Source organism: Meriones unguiculatus, chromosome 2 (genome assembly GCF_030254825.1).
Source record: "Meriones unguiculatus strain TT.TT164.6M chromosome 2, Bangor_MerUng_6.1, whole genome shotgun sequence".
In the NCBI taxonomy this organism is placed as follows: domain Eukaryota; kingdom Metazoa; phylum Chordata; class Mammalia; order Rodentia; family Muridae; genus Meriones; species Meriones unguiculatus.
Genome location: NC_083350.1, coordinates 23558949 through 23578397, shown reverse-complemented (window position 1 = coordinate 23578397; position 19449 = coordinate 23558949). Strand labels below are relative to the sequence as shown.

Here is a 19449-nt window from a genome sequence, read left to right as displayed (position 1 = left end):
CTGGGGCATGTTACATAAAGCCGTAGAACATTCTGGAAGAATTGAGCGCTGGCCACCTCAACAGCTTACCTTGCTTGTATTGGCTCTCCCTTCCTGCTCCCCTTCCCCACTCCCACATGAGCTCCCCCCCCCCATTTCTGACTTAGGCTTATGCTGGCAAGGAGAGCTGAGTTCTCTTCCCTGCTCTGTTATCCTCCCTCCCTTCCCTGGAGTGGGTGGCTGTGTCAAATCGGTATTCCCATTCTGCCTTGAACAACTCACTTCTCTCCCAAATCAATCACCACTTATATCCATATAGTGCCCTGCAGAGGACAGGCAACTGTCCCAAGGATGGTCTCCTTTTGAGCCACAGTGTAAGCTTCTGGGCGGGGCAGGCAAGGGCCCTATTACTATCCCTGTCTAGAAGAGGAACCCAAGTTCAAGGTCCTGTCCATGGTCTCACTGCTTGTCACTGGTCAAGATCAGGCCATCCAGGAACTCCCAGCCCACTCAGCATTTCCTGCTCTGTTGAAGTCCCCACTTCCTCCCTTGAGGGCAAGGCCACAGGGCTCCTGGGATTGTGGTGCCTCATTGATGCTGTGTTGAAGGCAGCTGATAGGCGTTCCTTCTCTGCCCTCTTTTCTGCAGAAGTAAAAGTGTCCTTGCCCTCCTCGGGGCTCTGCTGTTCCTGGCATCTTTCACTGCCACTGCTCTGCTCACACTGGCTTATAAACTTCCGGTGGCATCTCCATCAGCAGCCAGGTAACATGGCTCCAGCTTGGGCTTCTCTTTCCCTTGCCTGCTCTCACCAGGACTGGTATATCTCAGAGAATCCTCAGGCTGTTTGTCCTGTGACTTATGGAAACACTAGGTTAGACACCTTTGATATGGATGAAAGTTCCAAATTTCCCAACCTTTCAATTTATGGGGTGGTGGTGGGGTGTCTTCTAAAGTGCATGCTGCTCAAGGAATGTTTCTCAGAGGACAGGAGCACCCTCGTGTGGCTGAAATGGGGTTCTCCCTTAGTGTAGATACCAGATAGCTTGCTGGATGGAAAAACTGAACCCCTAAGGGAATTGGGGTTACCTCTTCAAGCAGTTAAGGGGTGGTATAGGTGTTATTTGGATCTAGGACCTAGCTCTCAAAGCTCTTTTGCCTCCACATCAACCTCCTTATGATCCTGATATATAGCTCAGTGTATTAAACAGGAGCTAGACTCTTCTCAGCGCAGACCTGCACAGGCGAAAGTCAGGTAAGCCAGCCGATTGCTAGATTCTTCCAAAAGCCACCTGGCTTCAACCTTTTATTTGCTGGCTGCAGAACAGCCACCCTGGTGTCTCCCGGGCGTGTGCACCTGTTGCTCTCCTGGTCTAGAAGAATCTTCCCTTAGCGTCTGAGATCTGCCAGGGTTCCCTGCAGCACTTCTTTCAAATGTGTGTGCAAATGTAACACTTTCCAAAGCAGCCTTAACTGACCTCTCATAAAGCCAGCCTGAGGGGCTCCGGGAAGAGAGCAAGGCAGGCACAGAGACCCGAGTGTGCACTCCAAAACTCTAATTAGAAAAAAAAAAAAAAAAAAGAGGCTGGGCGGTGGTGGTGGTGCTGCACGCCTTTAATCCCAGCACTTGAAAAGCAGAGGCAGGCGGACCTGTGAGTTCAAGGCCAGCCTGGTCTACAGAGTGAGTTCCAGGACAGGCAGGACTACACAGAGAAACCCTGTCTCAAACAACAACAACAACAGCGAAAGAGCGTCATGGTGGATGCTTGAAATCCCAGCGCTGTGGAGATGGCGGCAGGTAGATCCTGGGGCTTGCTGGCCAGCCAGACTGAGAAAGGCCATCTCTTAAGCAAATAGCAACAACCAAAAAAGTCCACGTGGCTCAGAGAGTAAAGTTGCTTGCTTTAAACCCGAGGACCTAAGTTTATCCCACATGATAGGAGGAGAGAGCTGATTCCTGCAAGTTGTTGACTGACCCCTGTATCTGCACTGTGGCAGGCACACGTGAGCACACACCAGTAAACAAATTAAATTAAAAAGGTGACCTGAGGAACAGTGTCCCAGGCTGTTGTCTCCTGGTGTCTACATGCATGTAGACACCCCCCCCCACATACACACACACATACACAGACACACACCATGGCTCATAACTATGCATAAGTGCTCAGTTTGTATTTGTGGGTGAATTCACTGCAAGCCTCCTGGCTAGGAGAGCATGGTGCCCTTTTTCATGCCATGTCATCTGCTTTTGTGGGGGTGCTGGTGACAAAGGAGGCAGCCCCATGGTTCTTAACCCTAGAGGCTCATCAGAGTTCCTTGAGGAGTATTTATTTGTTGGATTTTTTGTTATTTATAATAGAGTTTATATATTTGCTATAAACATACATGACACACACACACACACATATGAACAGAGAGAGACATACACAGGGAGAGAGACAGAGAGAGTCCATTCTTTGCTCAGGCTAGCCTTAAATGCATCAAGCCATACAGGCTGGCCTTGAACTCACAGTCCTCTTGCCTCTGTCTCCTAACTGCAGGGATTAGAGGCATTTGCTACCACTGCAGCTTTTAGGTCCAACAGAGGCTTCCCATCCTAATTTGGACCAGTTGAATTAGACTGCCTGGTGCTGGGACCCAGGGAAATGACTTAGACAAGAGCTCCTAGTCAGAGTGGAAGAACCAGCCACTAATCTTCAAACAACTTTCCCACCACCGATAACCTCTGTGTGGGCCTGGAGGGGCCTCAGATGAATCTTCCAGCCTTGATGAGAAACAGCAAAAACTTCCCAGCAGGTGTTCTCAAGCTGCTCTCTTCTTGGAGCTCCAGGAAACATCCAAAATCCTCAGCCCTGGGCCCCATGTCCAGATTCTGATTCAGTGGGCCTGGGTGTCACCTGGACATCCTTGATGGCCACTCAAACTGGAGGGACACTGATCACTTGGAGGGTGTGTATGCCCACTGCCAACTTCGTCTTCTTCAGTGTTCCTGGGGGAGGCATGAGTTTGGCCTCCTAATAAGTTCTCAGGTCTCCTGCTGTTGGTGTCCGGAGACATAGTTGGGTGTTCTAGTATTGGACAGTATTTTCTTCCTCTTCCTCTTTCTCTTTCTCTTTTTCTTCCTCTTCCTATAGTATTTTTTATGTAGTCTTAACTGTACTATGTACAACGTATTTTGATCATATTCACAACTCCTCCTCTTCTTCCTTTTTCTCCTCCTCCTTCCTCCCTTCCTTCTTCTTCTTTTGAGACAGGGTCTCTCTATGCAGCCCTAGCTATCCTGGGCTGGCTGGCCCAGAACTCACAAAGATCCACCTGCCCCTGCCTCCCAAGTGCTGGGATTAAAAGCTTGCACCACCATGCCCTGGTTTTCAAATGACTCATTTGGAACTCCTCTTCTCTCAAATTCTTCTACTTTCCTGGAGGGAGTGGATCCATCACCATGAGTGAGTACTTAAAACAAATGAAGTCACCGTTCATCCTTGAGATCTGGGTACAGAGGCCACGGGAATTCAGAATTTAAACAAACCAGCTGTGACCCAAGGCTCTAGAGTCTAGGGCCTAGACCGTCCTTGTGTGTGGATCATCACTGAGAAATCTGGCTCTAGATCTGCAGATTATCTCAGAGGACACTCCCCTTTCCTCACCCAGCTCAAAGCTGAGCTTCTGTCTTGTTTCCTTGTTGTTGTTTTCCAGCGAAAATGAGACTGTGCTGTATTTCTCAGAGTATTACACCAAGCCTTACTGTCGGTGCGGCCCATTCCTTGTGGGCCTCTTCCTGAGCATGTTCATGCATTCAGACCGCCTGACAAACATTCTCAAAACTACGGTATGTTGTCCCCTGTCTCCATGTAAGGGCATAAGTCTGGCTGGCATTGGTGTGGCCTTTCTGGCCTGGCTCTTCCAAGCCAAGTGCAGGCAGAGCCAGGCTGCTGGGTTCGTTGTGCTGCCTGTGTTGGGTGTCCATGCTAACGCATGAGGAGGACTCTTCTAGCTAGTCTCCAGCTCTTCTTTCTCAGCCAAAGGACCAAGAATCCAATTGCACTATTGGGGCACAACTGTTGTCTCCAAGGCCTCCGCTAGGCCTGACCTTCTGTGGCCTTGACTTTGTCATAGACGGTTCAGAGAAGAAGCCCTCCTCCTTGGCAAATCTGGTAGCACTCATGGCAACATCAAGAAATAGTATTTTCTGGGTGTGGTGGCACATATGTGTAATCCCAGCACTCAGGAGGACCAGAAAGATTTCTGGCTCCAGCTTGGGGATACATAATGAGAATCTATTTTTAAAAATCACCCTAACAAACCAGCAAACAAACAAAAAGATTCACCGGGACAGGTGGATGTATGGAGGAGGGTAGGTATCTTTTACACATTGGTGTTGTAGCGCTCTGGAAATGTATTATCTGGCTGTAGATTATAAGACAGTACCATCAAAGAGACCCTTGAGCACAGCCCAGGTTACATGAGGCTCCAAGGAGAAAGGGGTATTAGCAAAGGAAGAAGGTTAGACAAAGAAGGAGCATTGGGGACCATATCAAGGGCCAGTGTCGGGGTCGGGAGCATGGAGTTAGGGGTGCAAACAGAGCTGCAGAAGCAACTCAGTTGGGAAGAATAAAGACTGTGGTTCCTACTAGAGGAAGCCGGACATTACAGGGACAAGACAGGGGAGATTCTGTGAGCAGACAGACAGGCAAGGAGCGGGGGACAGCATGGGCTCAGCTGTGTTTCTTGACATTGCAGGCCTGTTGACACCAAAGAATTAGCAAAGGGCTTAGACTGACTCAGTTCAAAGTAAAAGAGTGGGAAATCCATGACAGTCTCCTTTCCTTTCACAGCCCAGATTAGGGCAAGTAGCTGAGTTTCAAGCGGGTCTCAGAGTCAAGATGGGAGACAGCTTCCTCAGCATAGTCATCATGACACCCTACCAGCTAGAGCCCAGAGAAGCAAGAGCTCCTTGGGAGATAGATCTGGGTCTGAAGAGATCAGGAGATGTGGCCTAAGATGCAGGACTTAAAACCAGCCAGGATCTACCTCACATCCGTTCTTCGAGCTGGAGATTGCTTTCTCCTACCATGGTGCCTCTTCCATGCCATTGAGGCATCTTCTTCGATTAAAGGACAGAATAGGACATCATGAATAGAGGGAATGTTGGAAGGAAAAGTTTTCTTCTCACTGATTTTGAACTGATTATATATTTGTGAGAAATTGCTAAAAACAAAACAAAACAAAACAACAACAACAAAAACAAACCAACTGTGAGCAGTCTTGGTTGTTCTTCTGCCAACTTTGCCTAAGGTGCTGACCGTGCTGGGGAACCATGGCATATTATCATCCCCAGGAACTGACATTTCTCAGCCTGTGGACCTGAGACTGCTCATTTCCCTTTCTCTCTCTCTCTCTCTCTCTCTAGTTCTGGGAATTGCTGTCCTCGGTAGGGATTTGTACGTGTCACCACAATCAAGGGGCAGGGCTCTTCTGTCACCACAAACCCTGAATCCCTCACCTCCATTCCTCCCTGCTTTTCTCTGAATGGACCGAGGCTTATTGAAAAGTAAATGTGTAAGAGTAGCAGGGCAACCATCAGGGATAGGAAGGTGTCCCGAGGGAGGGGAGATGGGTTATGCGTGGACTAGTAGGAGCTAATATGATCTAAGCACACTGTGGATGTGCGCGGAAGCATCGTAATGGTCGAATGACAGTTGAACATGCAGAGCCAACACGCCTTTAATGCCTTTTTATTTTGTACAGTCACTTTTTGATGTTGGAGGTAGGGTCTCTCTATGTAACCCAGCTGGCCTCGAACTCATAGTTCTCCTGCCTGAGTCTCCCGAGCAATGGGATGATAGGCACGTGCCACTCATGCAGATCATTGAATCCCCTTATAGTTCACAGACATCCTTTACCCCTAAGCTGAAGTTTTATTTTAGTCAAATCGGTAGTGATCGAGTTTTACACACTGAGATCTGATGTGACAGAAACGGCACCAAAGAAGTGGGCATGTGCAAAAGGATATGCAGTGATCCGTGAGCTGTGGACCGCCTCTTGTTCCCCGCAGCTGCAGGCCATGCTGGGCTGGACTTTCTCCCTTCTGAGCCTGTTTGCAGTTGTCGCCCTGGCATATATGATGGATGATGCCTCTCCAACTTCTTCTGTGCCTGCTGCCATCTACCAGGCCCTCCATCGGACCCTGTGGGCCACGGCTGTGGGCTGGGTCATCTTTGCCTGTCAGGAAGGCTATGGAGGTAGGAGGGGCCGCTGCCTCCGCTCGTGAGCTCACACCTTGCTCTAGAGGGTGACAAAGTTAAAATGCAAGGGTGTACACCAGAGGTAGGGATGGATATCTGATACCAACCCAGGAAGCGTAGTTTGTCTCTATCCTTCGGGTAAATAACTCCCATAGATTATTTTCAGTTTTTATGTTGGTTTATGTACTAAGGTAGGTCCTGAAGGCCAAGGTTTGGGTCTCCCCAGAAAAGCTAGTTTGGAGGCTGGACAAGAACTCTGACAGTGAAAAAATGATGCAGTGTAGTAACAGAGGACAAGGCTCTGGTCACACCTACCCTGGGCCCCACTTTCTATCAGGGGAGGAGGCTAAAGTGTCACTTAGACCTCTTCCGTAACCAAGGAGAATATTTTCGTGCTGTTGGCTTTTGATGGACAGAGGGCCAAGCAGATGAACGGCATGCATAGAAAGAAAGGAACTTTCCCTTGATTATAGGTATGTTCGAGAATCGTGACATTTCTTCCCCTTTCTCTATTTGGCCTGAGGTAGGAATGAGGTAAAGAGGTACTACCAAACACCACTCAGAAAAAAAAAAAATCTGTTTACAAACATCTTTGAATCCTTAAAGCCATGGAAGAGAGCCATGGAGGAAGCAAGACAGCTGTGCACTCCAGGGACCTCATTGGATGAGTTTAGATTTAGGCTGTGGATGAGAGCTGCTCAGCCGCAGCCAATGTGGTGGGAACGCAAGGCTTGAAGAGAAAACAGGTGTCCCGATCACCCTTGCTGATTGAACACATGTATCCCAGGCCTCCTGGAAACAGTCACCAAAGGGACCCCAGGTGTTATCAGTGGTTGGGGCCAGGCTAAATGTTTACGTGTTTGTTCACTTAATTGCATACGTGTTTGGATATTTGTTTTGTGCCAGACAATGGTCTATATATTTAGGATCCAGCAATAGATAAGGGTGAAGTCTTCCCTTGCAAGGCATTGCAATAGGATACTGGCAGGGAAAAGGCTGGGAGATGCCAAGAGACAGAATAGGGGCCTGAAGGGACTGGAGAGATGACACAGCAGTTAAGAGTATTTGTCGTTGAAGTACCTGAGTTTGGTCCTAGCATCCATGCTGGGTAGCTCACAACCACCTTTAGCTTCAGGGGATCCAATACCTTCTTTTGGCCTCCAAGGGACCCATGCACATATGTACACACACACACACACACACACACACACACACACACACACACACACACTTTTAAAAAGAGAAAACCTGCAACGTGGCAGGTAATGCCAGAGACCAGAGACTAGTCGGCACTAGTTTTTCTTTTTTGGCACTAGTTTTTCAAACTCTACTTTATTTGGGGGTTCCTTAAAGCCTATACCTCCCTTCTAATCCTCCAACCGCCGGTAGGGAAAAAGAAGATCAGAAGGGAAAGGGGCTGCAGTCCGCTTTACTTCCTTTGGCTGGGTAGGGTTGTCGGGTTCTTTTTAGGGCAATACCAATCTCATTCACTGGGATACCCAGCAGTCCAGGAAACCAGCAAACCAACAAATGAGCAAATCAATGCACCAACTCGGCCTCCATCGACCCCCTCCAGCTACTGCCCCTTCTCCCTCTAGGCTCTTGTATTTATACCCTTTAAAGTTCTCAGAATTCAAGTAACTCTGGCCAGCAAAGATCACACCCCTGCACAAGGCAATTCTCAGCTGTGGAACAAACTGAAGGACAAACTGAAATCCCACACTTGGGATTAAAACAAAACCACGTTAATGTAACATAATCGAGTTTTTAAGGGAATGAAAACTCCCATTACAAGGCAGACTTGTAACTCTGTGACTCTGTACTGCTTCCCCTCAGGCCCGGTGAAGCGTGTGCTTTCTTGGGGCGTCTGGAGTCTCCCAGCTAGCATCAGCTATGCTTGCTACCTCGTACATCCCATTGTGATCATTCTCTACAACGGACTGCAGGAGACCCTTATTCATTACACCGACACCAACATGGTGAGCAAGCGCCTGGCCCGTGGTGCTGTCTTGCTGCCACTTCTTGCCTGGAGGAGCATCGCGAACACCTGGCTCTCTTAGAAGCTGGCTCTGTGTTGTTCTTTTCTAGAGTTTCTCTGCTCTCTGGGTTAGCTGAAGGAGAGAGAGGGAGGGAGGGCTTCAGCCCAGGGTAAACTCTTGAGGTTTGGGACCATTTATTCTCTGCTCTGCTTCGTGGCATTGGGGCAGCAGATTCTTAGATCCAAACATGGGTGGGACCGTGGAGTAAGCTGTCCACTGTGCCTTCTTTGTCCACAGTTCTATCTCTTCTCTGGACACTGTGTGCTGACCTTCTTCTGTGGGCTGGCCCTGACCCTGTTCATCGAGCGGCCTTGGCAGGAACTGAAGTGGGGCCTGTGGGGACCAGTGCCTGATGGGCCATGAGCAGTCCGACTGAAACCCAAGAGAACCATGGGCCCGCTGGTGGTGGCAAGCAGAGGAAGGGCCTCCTTTGGCATGTGGTGAATGCTTGTGGTCCTTAAAAGGAATCTGACTTTGTAAACATTTACTGTGTACAGATAATCTGAGTTCACCATAAAAAGCAACTCTATGATGAGTTTTTTGTATTTGTACAACAGTCTCTGTCTCTGTCTCTCTCTGCTTGGATTTGATTTTCTGTATTGGTGACCATAGTGTTAAAGTACGAAAGAGAGGCCAGGCCCCAAAGCATTAAAAAGGAAGCAGCTGTCATAGTCTTCCTCCTACACGACCTTAGCTTTGCGTGGTTTGAAAACATAAGTAAAATGTATATAAGCTGAACTATGCATGCATTTTCATATTGCAGAAAAACAAAACTTAAACTCAACCAATCAGAAGTGGCCCCCCAAAAAACCCTTACATAACCAGGGACTCTCCAATGGGAAGAGACCAAATAAACATCTGTGGAACTGTTTAAACATTGGCTTGGCATCCTCGTGGGTTAGTTCTTGGTGGCCTCCCTGATGAGCTAGTTTTCATGTGAAGTGCTTGGGCCACACTGGTATTGGAGCTGCCCAGGTGCTTGTTCAAATACGCTCTAAAACTTGGTTGTGCCTCAGTTTACGTTTTAGCATTAGCCAATTACCTGATGTAAATGAGTCTTGAGTAATTGAGTCATCTGATGCCGAGGACATGGAGGAGCACTATACTGCCTTGCTCCTCCCCTCACTCTCGGTTCATATTTCCATTATTAACTAAACAAAGGCAGCTGCATGAGAAACAACGTTAATGCCATGCACACACCTAGGAAAATACTCCCAGATTCTCCGTTTAGCCTTGCAAGTATCGCCCTGTACCTGGGCCTCTTTGCTAGAACTGAGGCGGATGGGATAGACGCCATTCACAAAGGCCCCTTCGTCCTCGCCTGGTTTTTCCTGGCACTTGTACGCCCACAGTCTGCCTTCCCCTGGTGTTTTGTTTTGCAAGCGCTCAGTTTCTGGCTACTATGAATAAAGCAGCAATGAACATGGTTGAGCAAGCGTCTCCGTGGAGTCCTTTAGTATACATGCCCAAGAGCAGTGTGGCGGGAGCGTGAGGCAGATTGTTTCCCATCTTCCTGGGGAACTGCCACGCTGATTTCCATAGCGGTTGTACAAGTTCGCACTCCCGCCATCCATGGATGAGTGTACCCTTACTGCACAGCCTCGCCAGCATGCAATGTCACTTGTGCTTTTGGTCTTGGCCACTCTGACAGGCGTGGGAGTTGCATTTCCCTGACAGCAAAGGATGCTGGACATTTCCTTAAGCTTTCCTCAGCCGTTTGAGTTTCCTATGCTGGAAATTCTCTGTTTAGATCTGCACTCCATTTTAAACTGAGTTGTTTTCTTGATGTCTAGTTTTTTTTTGAGTTCTTTATATATTTTGGATATTCACCCTCTGTTGGATGTGTTGTTGGTAAACGTCCTTCTTCCATTCTGTTTTTTTTTCCCTGTGTGTCTCTTGATTTCTTTATAAAAAACAAAAACAACTCAGTGTCCATAGGTGTGTGGATTTAAGTCTGGGTCTTCAGTTTGAGTCCACTGATTACTGTGTCTGTTTTTGTGCCAATACGATGCTGTTTTTATCACCATAGCTCTGTGGGACACTTCAAATTGGAGATGCTTATGTCTCCAACAGTCCTTTTATCATTCATGTTTCTTTCAGCTATATTGGGTATTTTGTTTTTTCATAGGAAGCTGAAATTTGTCCTTTCAAGATCCCGAAGAATTGTGTTGGAATTTTGCTGGGGATCATCTCGAATCTGTAGATTGTTTTTCACATGTCGGCCATTTTTCATGATAGTAATTCTACCACTCAATCCATGAGCATGGGAGACCTTTCCATCCTCTGATATCTTCTTCCATGTCTTAAAGTTTGTATCACACAAGTTTCCTCATTTGACTGGTAAGAGTTACCACAATATATTTTGTATTATTTGGGGGTTGTTGTGAAAGGTATCATTTCCCTGATTTCTTTCTCAGTCTGTTTGTCATTTGTATATGGGAAGTTTTTTGTGTACTAATTTTTAACCTGCTACTTTGCTCAAAGGGTATATCAGCTTCTTAGCAGAGTTTTTAGGTTTTTATGTATACAATCATACGATCTGCAAAGAAAGATTCCACTTTATATCTCCTTGGTCTTCACTTGTCATTGCTCTAGCTGGAACTTCAACTACTATATTGATAGGTGTGGAGAGAGTATACAACCTTGTCTTGATCCTGATTTTAGTGGAATTGTTTTGTGTTTCTCTCCATTTAAGTTGATGTTGGACATGGGTTTGCTGTAAGCTGCCATAATTATATTGAGAGTTATATTGAGGGTTGTCCCTTGTATCCATAATCTGTCTAGGACTTTCATCATAAAAGATGCTGGATTTTGTCAAAGATCTTTTCTGCATCTAGTGAGATGATCATGTGGTTTTTGTCTTTCAGTCTGTTTATGTGGTTGATAACATTTGTTTATGGATGTATGCTGAACTATTCCTGAATATCTGGAATGAAGCCTATTTGATCACGGTGGATGATGTTTTTTGATGTGTACTTGGATTTTGTTTGCAAGTTTCTTATTGAATATTTTTGCGTCTATGTTCATAAGGGAAATTGGTTTACAATTGTCTTTCTTTGTTGGGTTGTTATGTGATTTGGGTATCAGGGTAAATGTGGCTCTATAAAATGAATTGGGTAATGTTACTTCTGTTTCTATTTCGTGGAATAATTTGAGAAATAATTGTCATTAACTCTTCTTTGAAAGTCTGGTAGAATTCTGGTGTAATAGCATCTGTCCCTGAATGTTTGTTTGTTGTTTGGTTGGTTGGTAGACTTTGAATTACTGCTTCTATTTCATTAGAGGTCTTTTGAAATTGCTTATTTGATCTTGATTTAACTTTGGTAGGTTGCATGTATTGAGAAAATTATCCATTTCTTTTAGATTTTTCAATTTGTTGTCATACAGGTTTTTAAAGAATATTCTTAAGATTCTCTGTATTTTCTTGGTATCTGTAATCTTACTTTTCATTTCTAATTTTGTTAATTTGGATATTATTTCTCTACCATTTAGTTAATTTAAATAAGAGTTTGTCAATTTTAATCATTTTCTCAAAGAATCCACTCTCTTTGTTTCATTAATTCTTTGTATTTTGGTTTTTGTTTGTTTGTTTTTATTGATTTCAGTCCTGAGTTTGATTATTTCTTTTGGGTGTGATTTCTTCTTTTCATTCTAGAGCTTTTAGGTGTGCACTTAAGTTGCTAGTATGAAATCTTCCCATTTATTTATTTATTTATTTATTTATTTAAATATTTAGGCACTTAGTGCTATGAACTTGCCTCAGAACCACGTTCATTGTGTCCCATAAGTTTGGATACATTGTCTTTTCATTTTTTTGTTCAATTTTACAAAGCCTTAACTTTCTTAATTTCAGTTTTGACCCATTTTTCTTTCATTAACGAGGTGTTTATAGTTTCCATGCGTTTTAAGCTTTCTGTCGTTGACATCTAACTTTAACCTGGTACTCAGACAGGATGCAAGGTGTTAATTCAATTTTCTTTTGCCTGTTGAGACTTTCTTTGTGCTGCAGTATGTGGTTAATTTTGGAGAAAGTTCCACGTGGGCTGACTATTGGGGATAGTGGGGTGTTGAAGTCACTCACTGTCACCGTGCGAGGGTTGATACATGGTTTTAGCTGTCCTAGTCATTCTTTTATGAAAGTAGGTGCCCTTGTATTCTCTAGCGGCGTGGGAAACGCCCTAAGCACAGGATGTAGCTAGTGCAAATGCCAGGGTGCCCAGGCTGGGAGATTTGCACTGAGGCGTGATGTTGACAATCTCTGTGCTCACCAGATCAGGAACACTCAGTTCGAAGTCTTAAAGAAAGAGGACTTGGCAGTGCCTGTGGAGCTATCAACACTGAGAAAGCACCACTGGCCCATCCTGTGCTGAACTCAATAGATATCCCCCAGCCAAGCATAAGCAGTCTATGAGGAGACACCCGAGTATGCCAAACATTTTAATATCTGTCCTACTCATGACAGGAGGAAGAGAATGAGCTGGCAGGGCCTTATAATTAGACCCCATTTCCATGACGACAAACTCACTATGCTCTGTCATGTGGTATTCCAAAGGCACACTTTATTTCCTGGTCCCAAGCAAACTGTCAGTTGCCTTCCGTGTTCACTAAAGAAATTCATGCTGTATTTATAGCTAGAGATTAAGTATGCCTTTGTCTCCTGTTAAAATACAGACCTTGATAAGATAGGGGCAAGCCTGCTATTGCTGGGGGCTGAGGTATCACCAAAAGAGCTTTGAGGAGCCAGGTTCCCAGGAGGGACACCTAGAAGACTGCAGGTTGTGCTAGGACTTACACAGCCATACTTTTTTTTTTTTTAATGTCTCATGGAATTCTCTGAGTAGGTGTGTTTCTGGACTGCTGGGCTCTGAGTCAGTGATCCCTTTTGCTGTAGCTCACACCTGACCTCCCCAACCCCCAATTTGGGGGTCATAGCCAGTCTTTGAAGCTGCCAGGTATCCTTGTAGCTAGATATTTCTCCCAGAGAGACTTCACCCAGGAACACGAGGCACCAGTTCTCTGGAACCTTTCATTTGTTCGCGGACACAGGCGCTTGCTTATTCGCTCCTTCACTCTTTCATGTGTCCACAGATATTTACTTAGTCCTATTGTGGGCCAGGTGCTGTGCTAAGCTGTGTGGGTGTCACAGGGAAAAGGTGAAGTTTCTGCTTTCTTTGACCTTTTCTCTGGGTGGGGATTATCCTTTTTTTTTTTTTTTTTCCTCTTTCTTTTCTTTTTTTTTTTTTGAGACACAGTTTCTCTGTGTGGCCTTGGCTGTCCTGAACTTGCTCTGTAAACCAGGCTGGCTTTGAACTCAGACCTATCTGCCTGAGTGCTGGGATTATAGGCAGGCACCAGCACCTCCAGGTTCAGATTGTCCTTTTTCATTCTTTCTTTGACCTATTCCCTGGGTGGAGATTATAGCAACCACACTGCAAACACCTACTTATATCCTAGGGCAGAGTATGGCTGTGTGAGCCTAACTGGGAGAGCAGAAATGGAATTTCTGAGGAACTAGACTTTAGTTGGTACAAAACGAACAGGACAAAGATGAGAATACTCAGGATTAAGCACACATCAGCAGGACCAGTAAGAAGTGATGTTGGTGACACAGGGACCCAGGACAGATGGGGATACCAAAGGTAGTGCCTATCTAAGTGGCAGTAGAAAAGCAAGAAGGGGGTGGGGCGGGGCAGGGCAGGGAGGTTGGAAATTGGGTTTGCACTGGGGACTTCCTTTTTCTTCTCTTTTCCCTTCCTTCCTTCCTTCCTTCCTTCCTTTATTCCTTCCTTTTTTCCTTTCTTCCTTCAAAGGTTCTACATTTTATTATGGGACAAACCCCATAATCTCCAATTTAGACATGACCAAGTCTCCAGGTTAAAAATGTCAAACTCCATCTGGTAGGATCCATGGATGATAATGGTTCAGTATAAACCTTCAGTGTTGCCGTTGTGTGAATCCTTAGAGACCCAGCTTCGTTCTCCTCCAGTGTCTTCTCTTGGAGTTGTAGCTGATTTTGTTACCAGTTCCATCCGAATCCATTGAGGAATAGGACGATCTTGCTTTTGTTTCTTGGCCAGGAATCCCTTGGTCCAGAAAGTCTTGTGAGAAGACGTGGCGAGAAGCCAAGTCAGGTACACGGCGCACGATGGCGGAGGGAAGAGTGGGGATTCCTTTTTCATAGGCTTTGCCTTCCCAGTTCAAGAACTGTGTCTCCCTTTGGGATCTCTGTAGGTCTTAACCTATGCTCCCTGAGGAACACATCTACAAAGACGGGATCTGCAGCATCTGCCCCCACAGCTGTGGCTGGCCTTCTTCATGACTTCCAGCTTGGTCTCACGAGCAGACACTTCCTGTTAGAATAGAGCTGGCTTGGTTCGTGGTTGGGAAGAGTCCTCGTATGAATGGTGGGGTGTGCTCAGTTGACACCTGCCTCAGAGCTCAAAGAAGTCTGAGGTTCCTCCTCATAGATAAGCCCATTACCAGTACCGAGGAGAGATTGCTCTGTGAGATATCACAGGGAAAGAGGCAGTCCTGAGATTAGAAACCCGAATGAGGAGAGCAGATGATGGAGAGCAGGTTGGTGTGGCTTGAAGAACGAGACAGGAAGAGAGACAGAGAGGGAGGAATCATCACCGAAGCCCTTGCTTTGTGCCTGAAACTAGGTTGCCACAGAATTGTGACAGGAAGACAGAACTTATTTGGGGAAGTACCAGACTCCTACATTTTGACAGGCCGTGTGTGCAAACTGAAATTTCACAGCAAACTCCAATCCTGTGGCTCTTCTGCATCAGAAGGTTCCAAAGTATTTGTTCTTGGGCTTGTGAAAGTCCCTCTTTTAAAATTCTGAGGTTATAGCCCTTGATGTTTTACTATATTAGAAATTGAGATGCAAAGATTTAAAATATTTATAAATTCATCTAAGTATAGTTATAAAAATATATAATGCTAACATTTAAAAATTTTTATTTATTTTTATTTTGTATGTATGGGTGTGTGGCCTGCATGTATGTCTATGCACCCATGTGAGCAGTGCCTGAAGAGATCAAAAGAGGGTGTCAGATACCCTGGGACAGGAATGACAAACGGTTGTGAGTTGCCATGTGGGTTCTTGGAACTGTACCCAGGTCATTTGGAAGAGTAACCAGTGCTCTTAACCACCAAGCCATTTCTCTAGCTCCACATGCTAACATTTTTGTAAACAAAACAAAACAAAACAAAAAACTTCTATTTTCATAAAAACTGGAACTACAGTTTTGAGCTGCCATATGGGTGCTGGGAATTGAACCTGGGTCCAATGCTCTTAAATGCTGAGCCATCTCTCCAGCCCTCTACAGACACATGCATTTTGATTCCCAACCCTTCCCAGATCCTCCCCACCTCTCTCCCCACCCAACTTCATGTTGTCTCTCTCTCCACCCAAACCACTCAAACCACCCAAAACAAACAAACAAACAAACAGTGAAAGTAAAAACAAGCAAAAAAGCAGTAAGACAAAAAAGTCCAAAGCAAAGCAAAACAAAATGAAAACTCCACAAACATAGGATTGAGTTTATTTTGTGTTGGCTAACCACTGGACATGGGGCCTGTCCTGGAGTACGGTTGATATGCTCAGTGACACTCTATTAGTGGAAACTGATTTTCTCTTGGAAATCAGGCATCGATTGCAAACAGCTTCTTGTTTCTGGTGGGACCCTGCGCTCAGCTCTCTCTCTCCATGATAGAACCCCATCTGGCTTAACCCTGTGCAGGTCTCGTGCATGCTGCCACTATTTCTGTGAGTTCCTACTCACATCAGTGTGTAGCCTTTTTTATCTATTTTAATAGAGTTTCTCACCGACCATGTCGAGTGCCACTTGTTAGGGCTGTTTTTTTAACCTGTAGGTGCCAATTTTTAAACTCTATTTGGGGGTCCCTAAAGCCGTGACCTCCCTTCCAACCCCCCAGCCATAGGTAGGAGAGAAAGAAGGTTCATCTTGTTCTCTTTGGGGCAACACCAGTCTCAGTGGTCAGGATATCCGGCTGTCCAGGTAACCAGCAAACCAGCAAACGCAGCAAGCAGTCTTCTTTCCTCCAGGCACTATTGAAGCGTTCTCTCCATCCTCTTCCTCAGGATAGCTCCTCTATCCCTGGCGCCTTACTAGGTCCCCAATCTCTGTGGTTATTCTGCCTAAAACACATACATTGGAAACGTAAAAGCTAACATTCACATATAAGAGAAAACATCCAAAATTTGTCTTTTTGTGTCCGGGTTACCTCGCTCAGGATGACTGTTTCTAGTTCCATCCGTTTATCTGCAAACCTTATAGCTTCATTTTCAGAACAGCTGAATAATATTCTATTGTGTAAATGTACCACATTTTCCTTGTTTATCCATTGGTTGATGGACGTCAAGGGTGTTCCCAATTTCCAGCTATTTTGAGTAGAGCAGAAATGACCATGGATGAACAAGTGTCTCAGTAGTAAGATATAGAATCTCTAGGTGATATGCCCAAGAGTGTTCTTGAGGTAGCTGGCTCTTGAGGAAAACAAATTCTTAGCTTCCTGAGAAACTACCGCACTGATTTCCATAGTGGAGGTACAGGCTTGTAACCCCTGCCTCCAATAAATTAGCCTTCCCACCTCTATTTTCAAAACAAGAAGCACTAGGAAGAAATGACTATAGTCCTCTTTAATATCAGTTTAATGGAAGGAATATCTTAAACCTGCTGCTACTTTCTCTCTGTTGCAATAGCACACGTAATACAGTCTCCAGAAAACACTACTGTGTACACAGGAGGCGATGAGAAAACAAAACACAAATATCCCAATTATGTTACACGATGAATGTCTTTGTCTTATTAGGAAAATAGTTTTGACTTTCTAGGTCCCTTGAAAGGCTCTCACGGGCCTCTGGGGGGTGCTCAGACCACACTTTGGGAATCCCTGCTGCAAGCTGATATGCAAATTAAGAGACGAATATAGTCTTGCCTGTGTCCTCCTGAACACAGTTGCCCTGGATGGGGACACCCCAAGCATGTCCCAGCAAGAGCTTGTATTTCACAACAGCGACGAGCGTGGAGTGTACTGAGAACAAGAGAGCCCAAGGACAAGACCATGGGGACAGCGTGTAACACAGAGTCTCAGGCCATAAATACGCCACGGTGAAGCGTGAGGAGTCTGGAGACAACACAGAAAAGCAAGTCTGAAGGCAGGATGCACCGGCCGCAGCAGCCGGGTGCGAGCGCGCCGTGTGATGTGAACGCCAGGAAAGGCTGTTCCTTTGTTCTAAGTCTAGTTTAGAATGCGCAGGATCCTTGCCACTTGTATCAGTTTATAGTGAGACCTTGAAGCCCTGAAAAGCTCTCTCCTGCCCAAGTTTACTTACTTGTTTACATGGGAGGGGCAGTGGAATAAAACAAAGCTCTCCCCCACACCCCTCCTGCCACCTCTATCCTGCACTGGCTCCCTCATTCCCCCCACAACCCCAGTATTTTCTCACTCTCCAGACGCCTTCTCATGCAAGGCTATAAAAATCAGTGCCTACTCAATGATTCCTTACCTCCTCTGTGCCAAAAAATGTGGACAAAACACCACTGGCTGGAACAGCCGGAGACACACACACACACACACACACACACACAGACACACACAGACACAGACACACAGACACACAGACACACAGACACACACACACAGACACACACACACACACACACACAGACACACACACACACAATCCCCTCCCCCCCCTTTAGTGGGAGAAATCCATTGCTGTTGTGTTCTCAGCGTTTCGGTTTGATAAAACAAAGTAGCATTGTATCCAGAGGGTCTGCCGCATATGCTCAGACAGCCACAAGGGGGCAGCACCTGAGGGCATGGAGGATTGCCCGAGCCCTCCAGCAGTTTTCTAGGACAAAGGGTTTGGTGTTTCCTTCCGGAAGGCTAGCCTACCTGGACATGTAGCCTGTCTGAGGGAGGTCAAGCCTTTTGGAAATATATCTATGATTTCTAGCTCCTCTGTCTTTAGTGACTCTGACTGTTTGCCATTCTTTTTCTGTGGATCTAGAAATGTAACCTTGGGTTTTATTTAGTTTTTAGTGTTTGTTTGTTTGAGGCACAGTTTCACATTATAGCCCAGGCTACCTTTGAACCCCTGACAATCCTCCTGCCTCAGAAATCTGAATGCTGTGTTTGCAAGTGTAAGTCACTATGCCTGGCTAATTTTGTGTGTTGGTACGTGTGCATGTGTGTGTGTCGGAGGAGGTCAGAGAACTATCTCGGGTGTCATTCCTAGGTACTTTTCAATTCGCTGTGCCTTTGTGCACGTGTGTGTGTGAGCATGAGTGTGAGCGTGCGCATGTGCCATGGATGTAAGTCAACCATGGATTCTCGAGAGTTGTCCACCTTGCTTTTTGAGGCAGGGTCTGCTGTTGGTGTTAGGCCAGTTAGCTCCAGGGATCCACAGCACAGGGATTTCAAGGGCACAAATTCAAGGGGATCAAATTCAAGTCCTCACGCTTGTGTGGCGAGGCTTTTCCTGACTAAGCTATCTGCCCAGCCCCACTTTGCCTTTTTGAGAAAGGCTTGGTCATTGACCTGGGGCTTACCAAGTAGGCCAGGCTGGCTGGCCATGGAGCCCAGGGTCTGCCTGTCTCCGCTTCCTCAGAGCTTATGAGGAAACTTCCTCAGGGATTGTGAATACTTGCCACTACACCCAGCTACTTTTTGTGGGTTATGGATGTTGAACTCGGGTCCTCAGGTTGGCATGGCTAGTGCTTTGCTGACTAATCCATCTCCCCAGCCTTCTGCCACCCCCCCGCCTTTTTTTTTTTTTAATTTTTAAGATGAAGTCAGTATCTGGGCTCAGTAGTGCCATCCTGTCGTCTTGTAGTTCAGGAGTCTAAGTTGTGAGGACTAGTCCTGGTCCTACCTGGGCTGCAGGGTGAGTTCAGGGCCAACTGGGATCAAAACAGAAAGGGGGAGGAGGGATCTGTGTGTTGTTCTATGGCATTGTGCCTGCCTGGCCTGCCGTAGGCGGCCCGGGGCTACTCCACCATTTGAAATTATGACACAATGCTATCACTTACAAAATTCACACTCAGGAACCACACAATTGAGCCCCCCCCCCCCCCCCGTATACTAACACACATGCTCACAAAATAATCTTGTATTGTTCAAGCTTATGGAACTTGTCTTGGACTGCACCTGTA

General features: G+C 46.0%; 1 protein-coding gene, 1 long non-coding RNA gene and 1 pseudogene across 2 annotated transcripts in view; 1 reads left to right on the top strand and 2 right to left on the bottom strand.

Moving 5' to 3' along the window:
• Nucleotides 1-9289, top strand: part of LOC110546610 (O-acyltransferase like protein) — a 48099-nt gene extending 38810 nt beyond the window's left edge. Inside the window, exons 11-15 of the mRNA XM_021633525.2 lie at nucleotides 628-741; nucleotides 3673-3805; nucleotides 6032-6218; nucleotides 8058-8200; nucleotides 8498-9289. Of these exons, the coding sequence (XP_021489200.2) occupies nucleotides 628-741; nucleotides 3673-3805; nucleotides 6032-6218; nucleotides 8058-8200; nucleotides 8498-8623 (703 nt within the window). The 3' untranslated portion in view covers nucleotides 8624-9289. The remainder of the gene's footprint in view (nucleotides 1-627; nucleotides 742-3672; nucleotides 3806-6031; nucleotides 6219-8057; nucleotides 8201-8497) is intronic.
• Nucleotides 9290-14218: 4929 nt separating this feature from the next.
• LOC110546627 (large ribosomal subunit protein eL39-like) lies at nucleotides 14219-14439 on the bottom strand (annotated as a pseudogene).
• A 1374-nt stretch (nucleotides 14440-15813) lies between these two features.
• Nucleotides 15814-17893, bottom strand: LOC132652102 (uncharacterized). Its single transcript, XR_009589590.1, has 3 exons — nucleotides 17799-17893; nucleotides 16514-16670; nucleotides 15814-16427 (listed from the first exon to the last, which is right to left on the bottom strand). It is a non-coding gene; the product is annotated as an uncharacterized LOC132652102 (long non-coding RNA).
• Between the last annotated feature and the right edge of the window lie 1556 nt (nucleotides 17894-19449).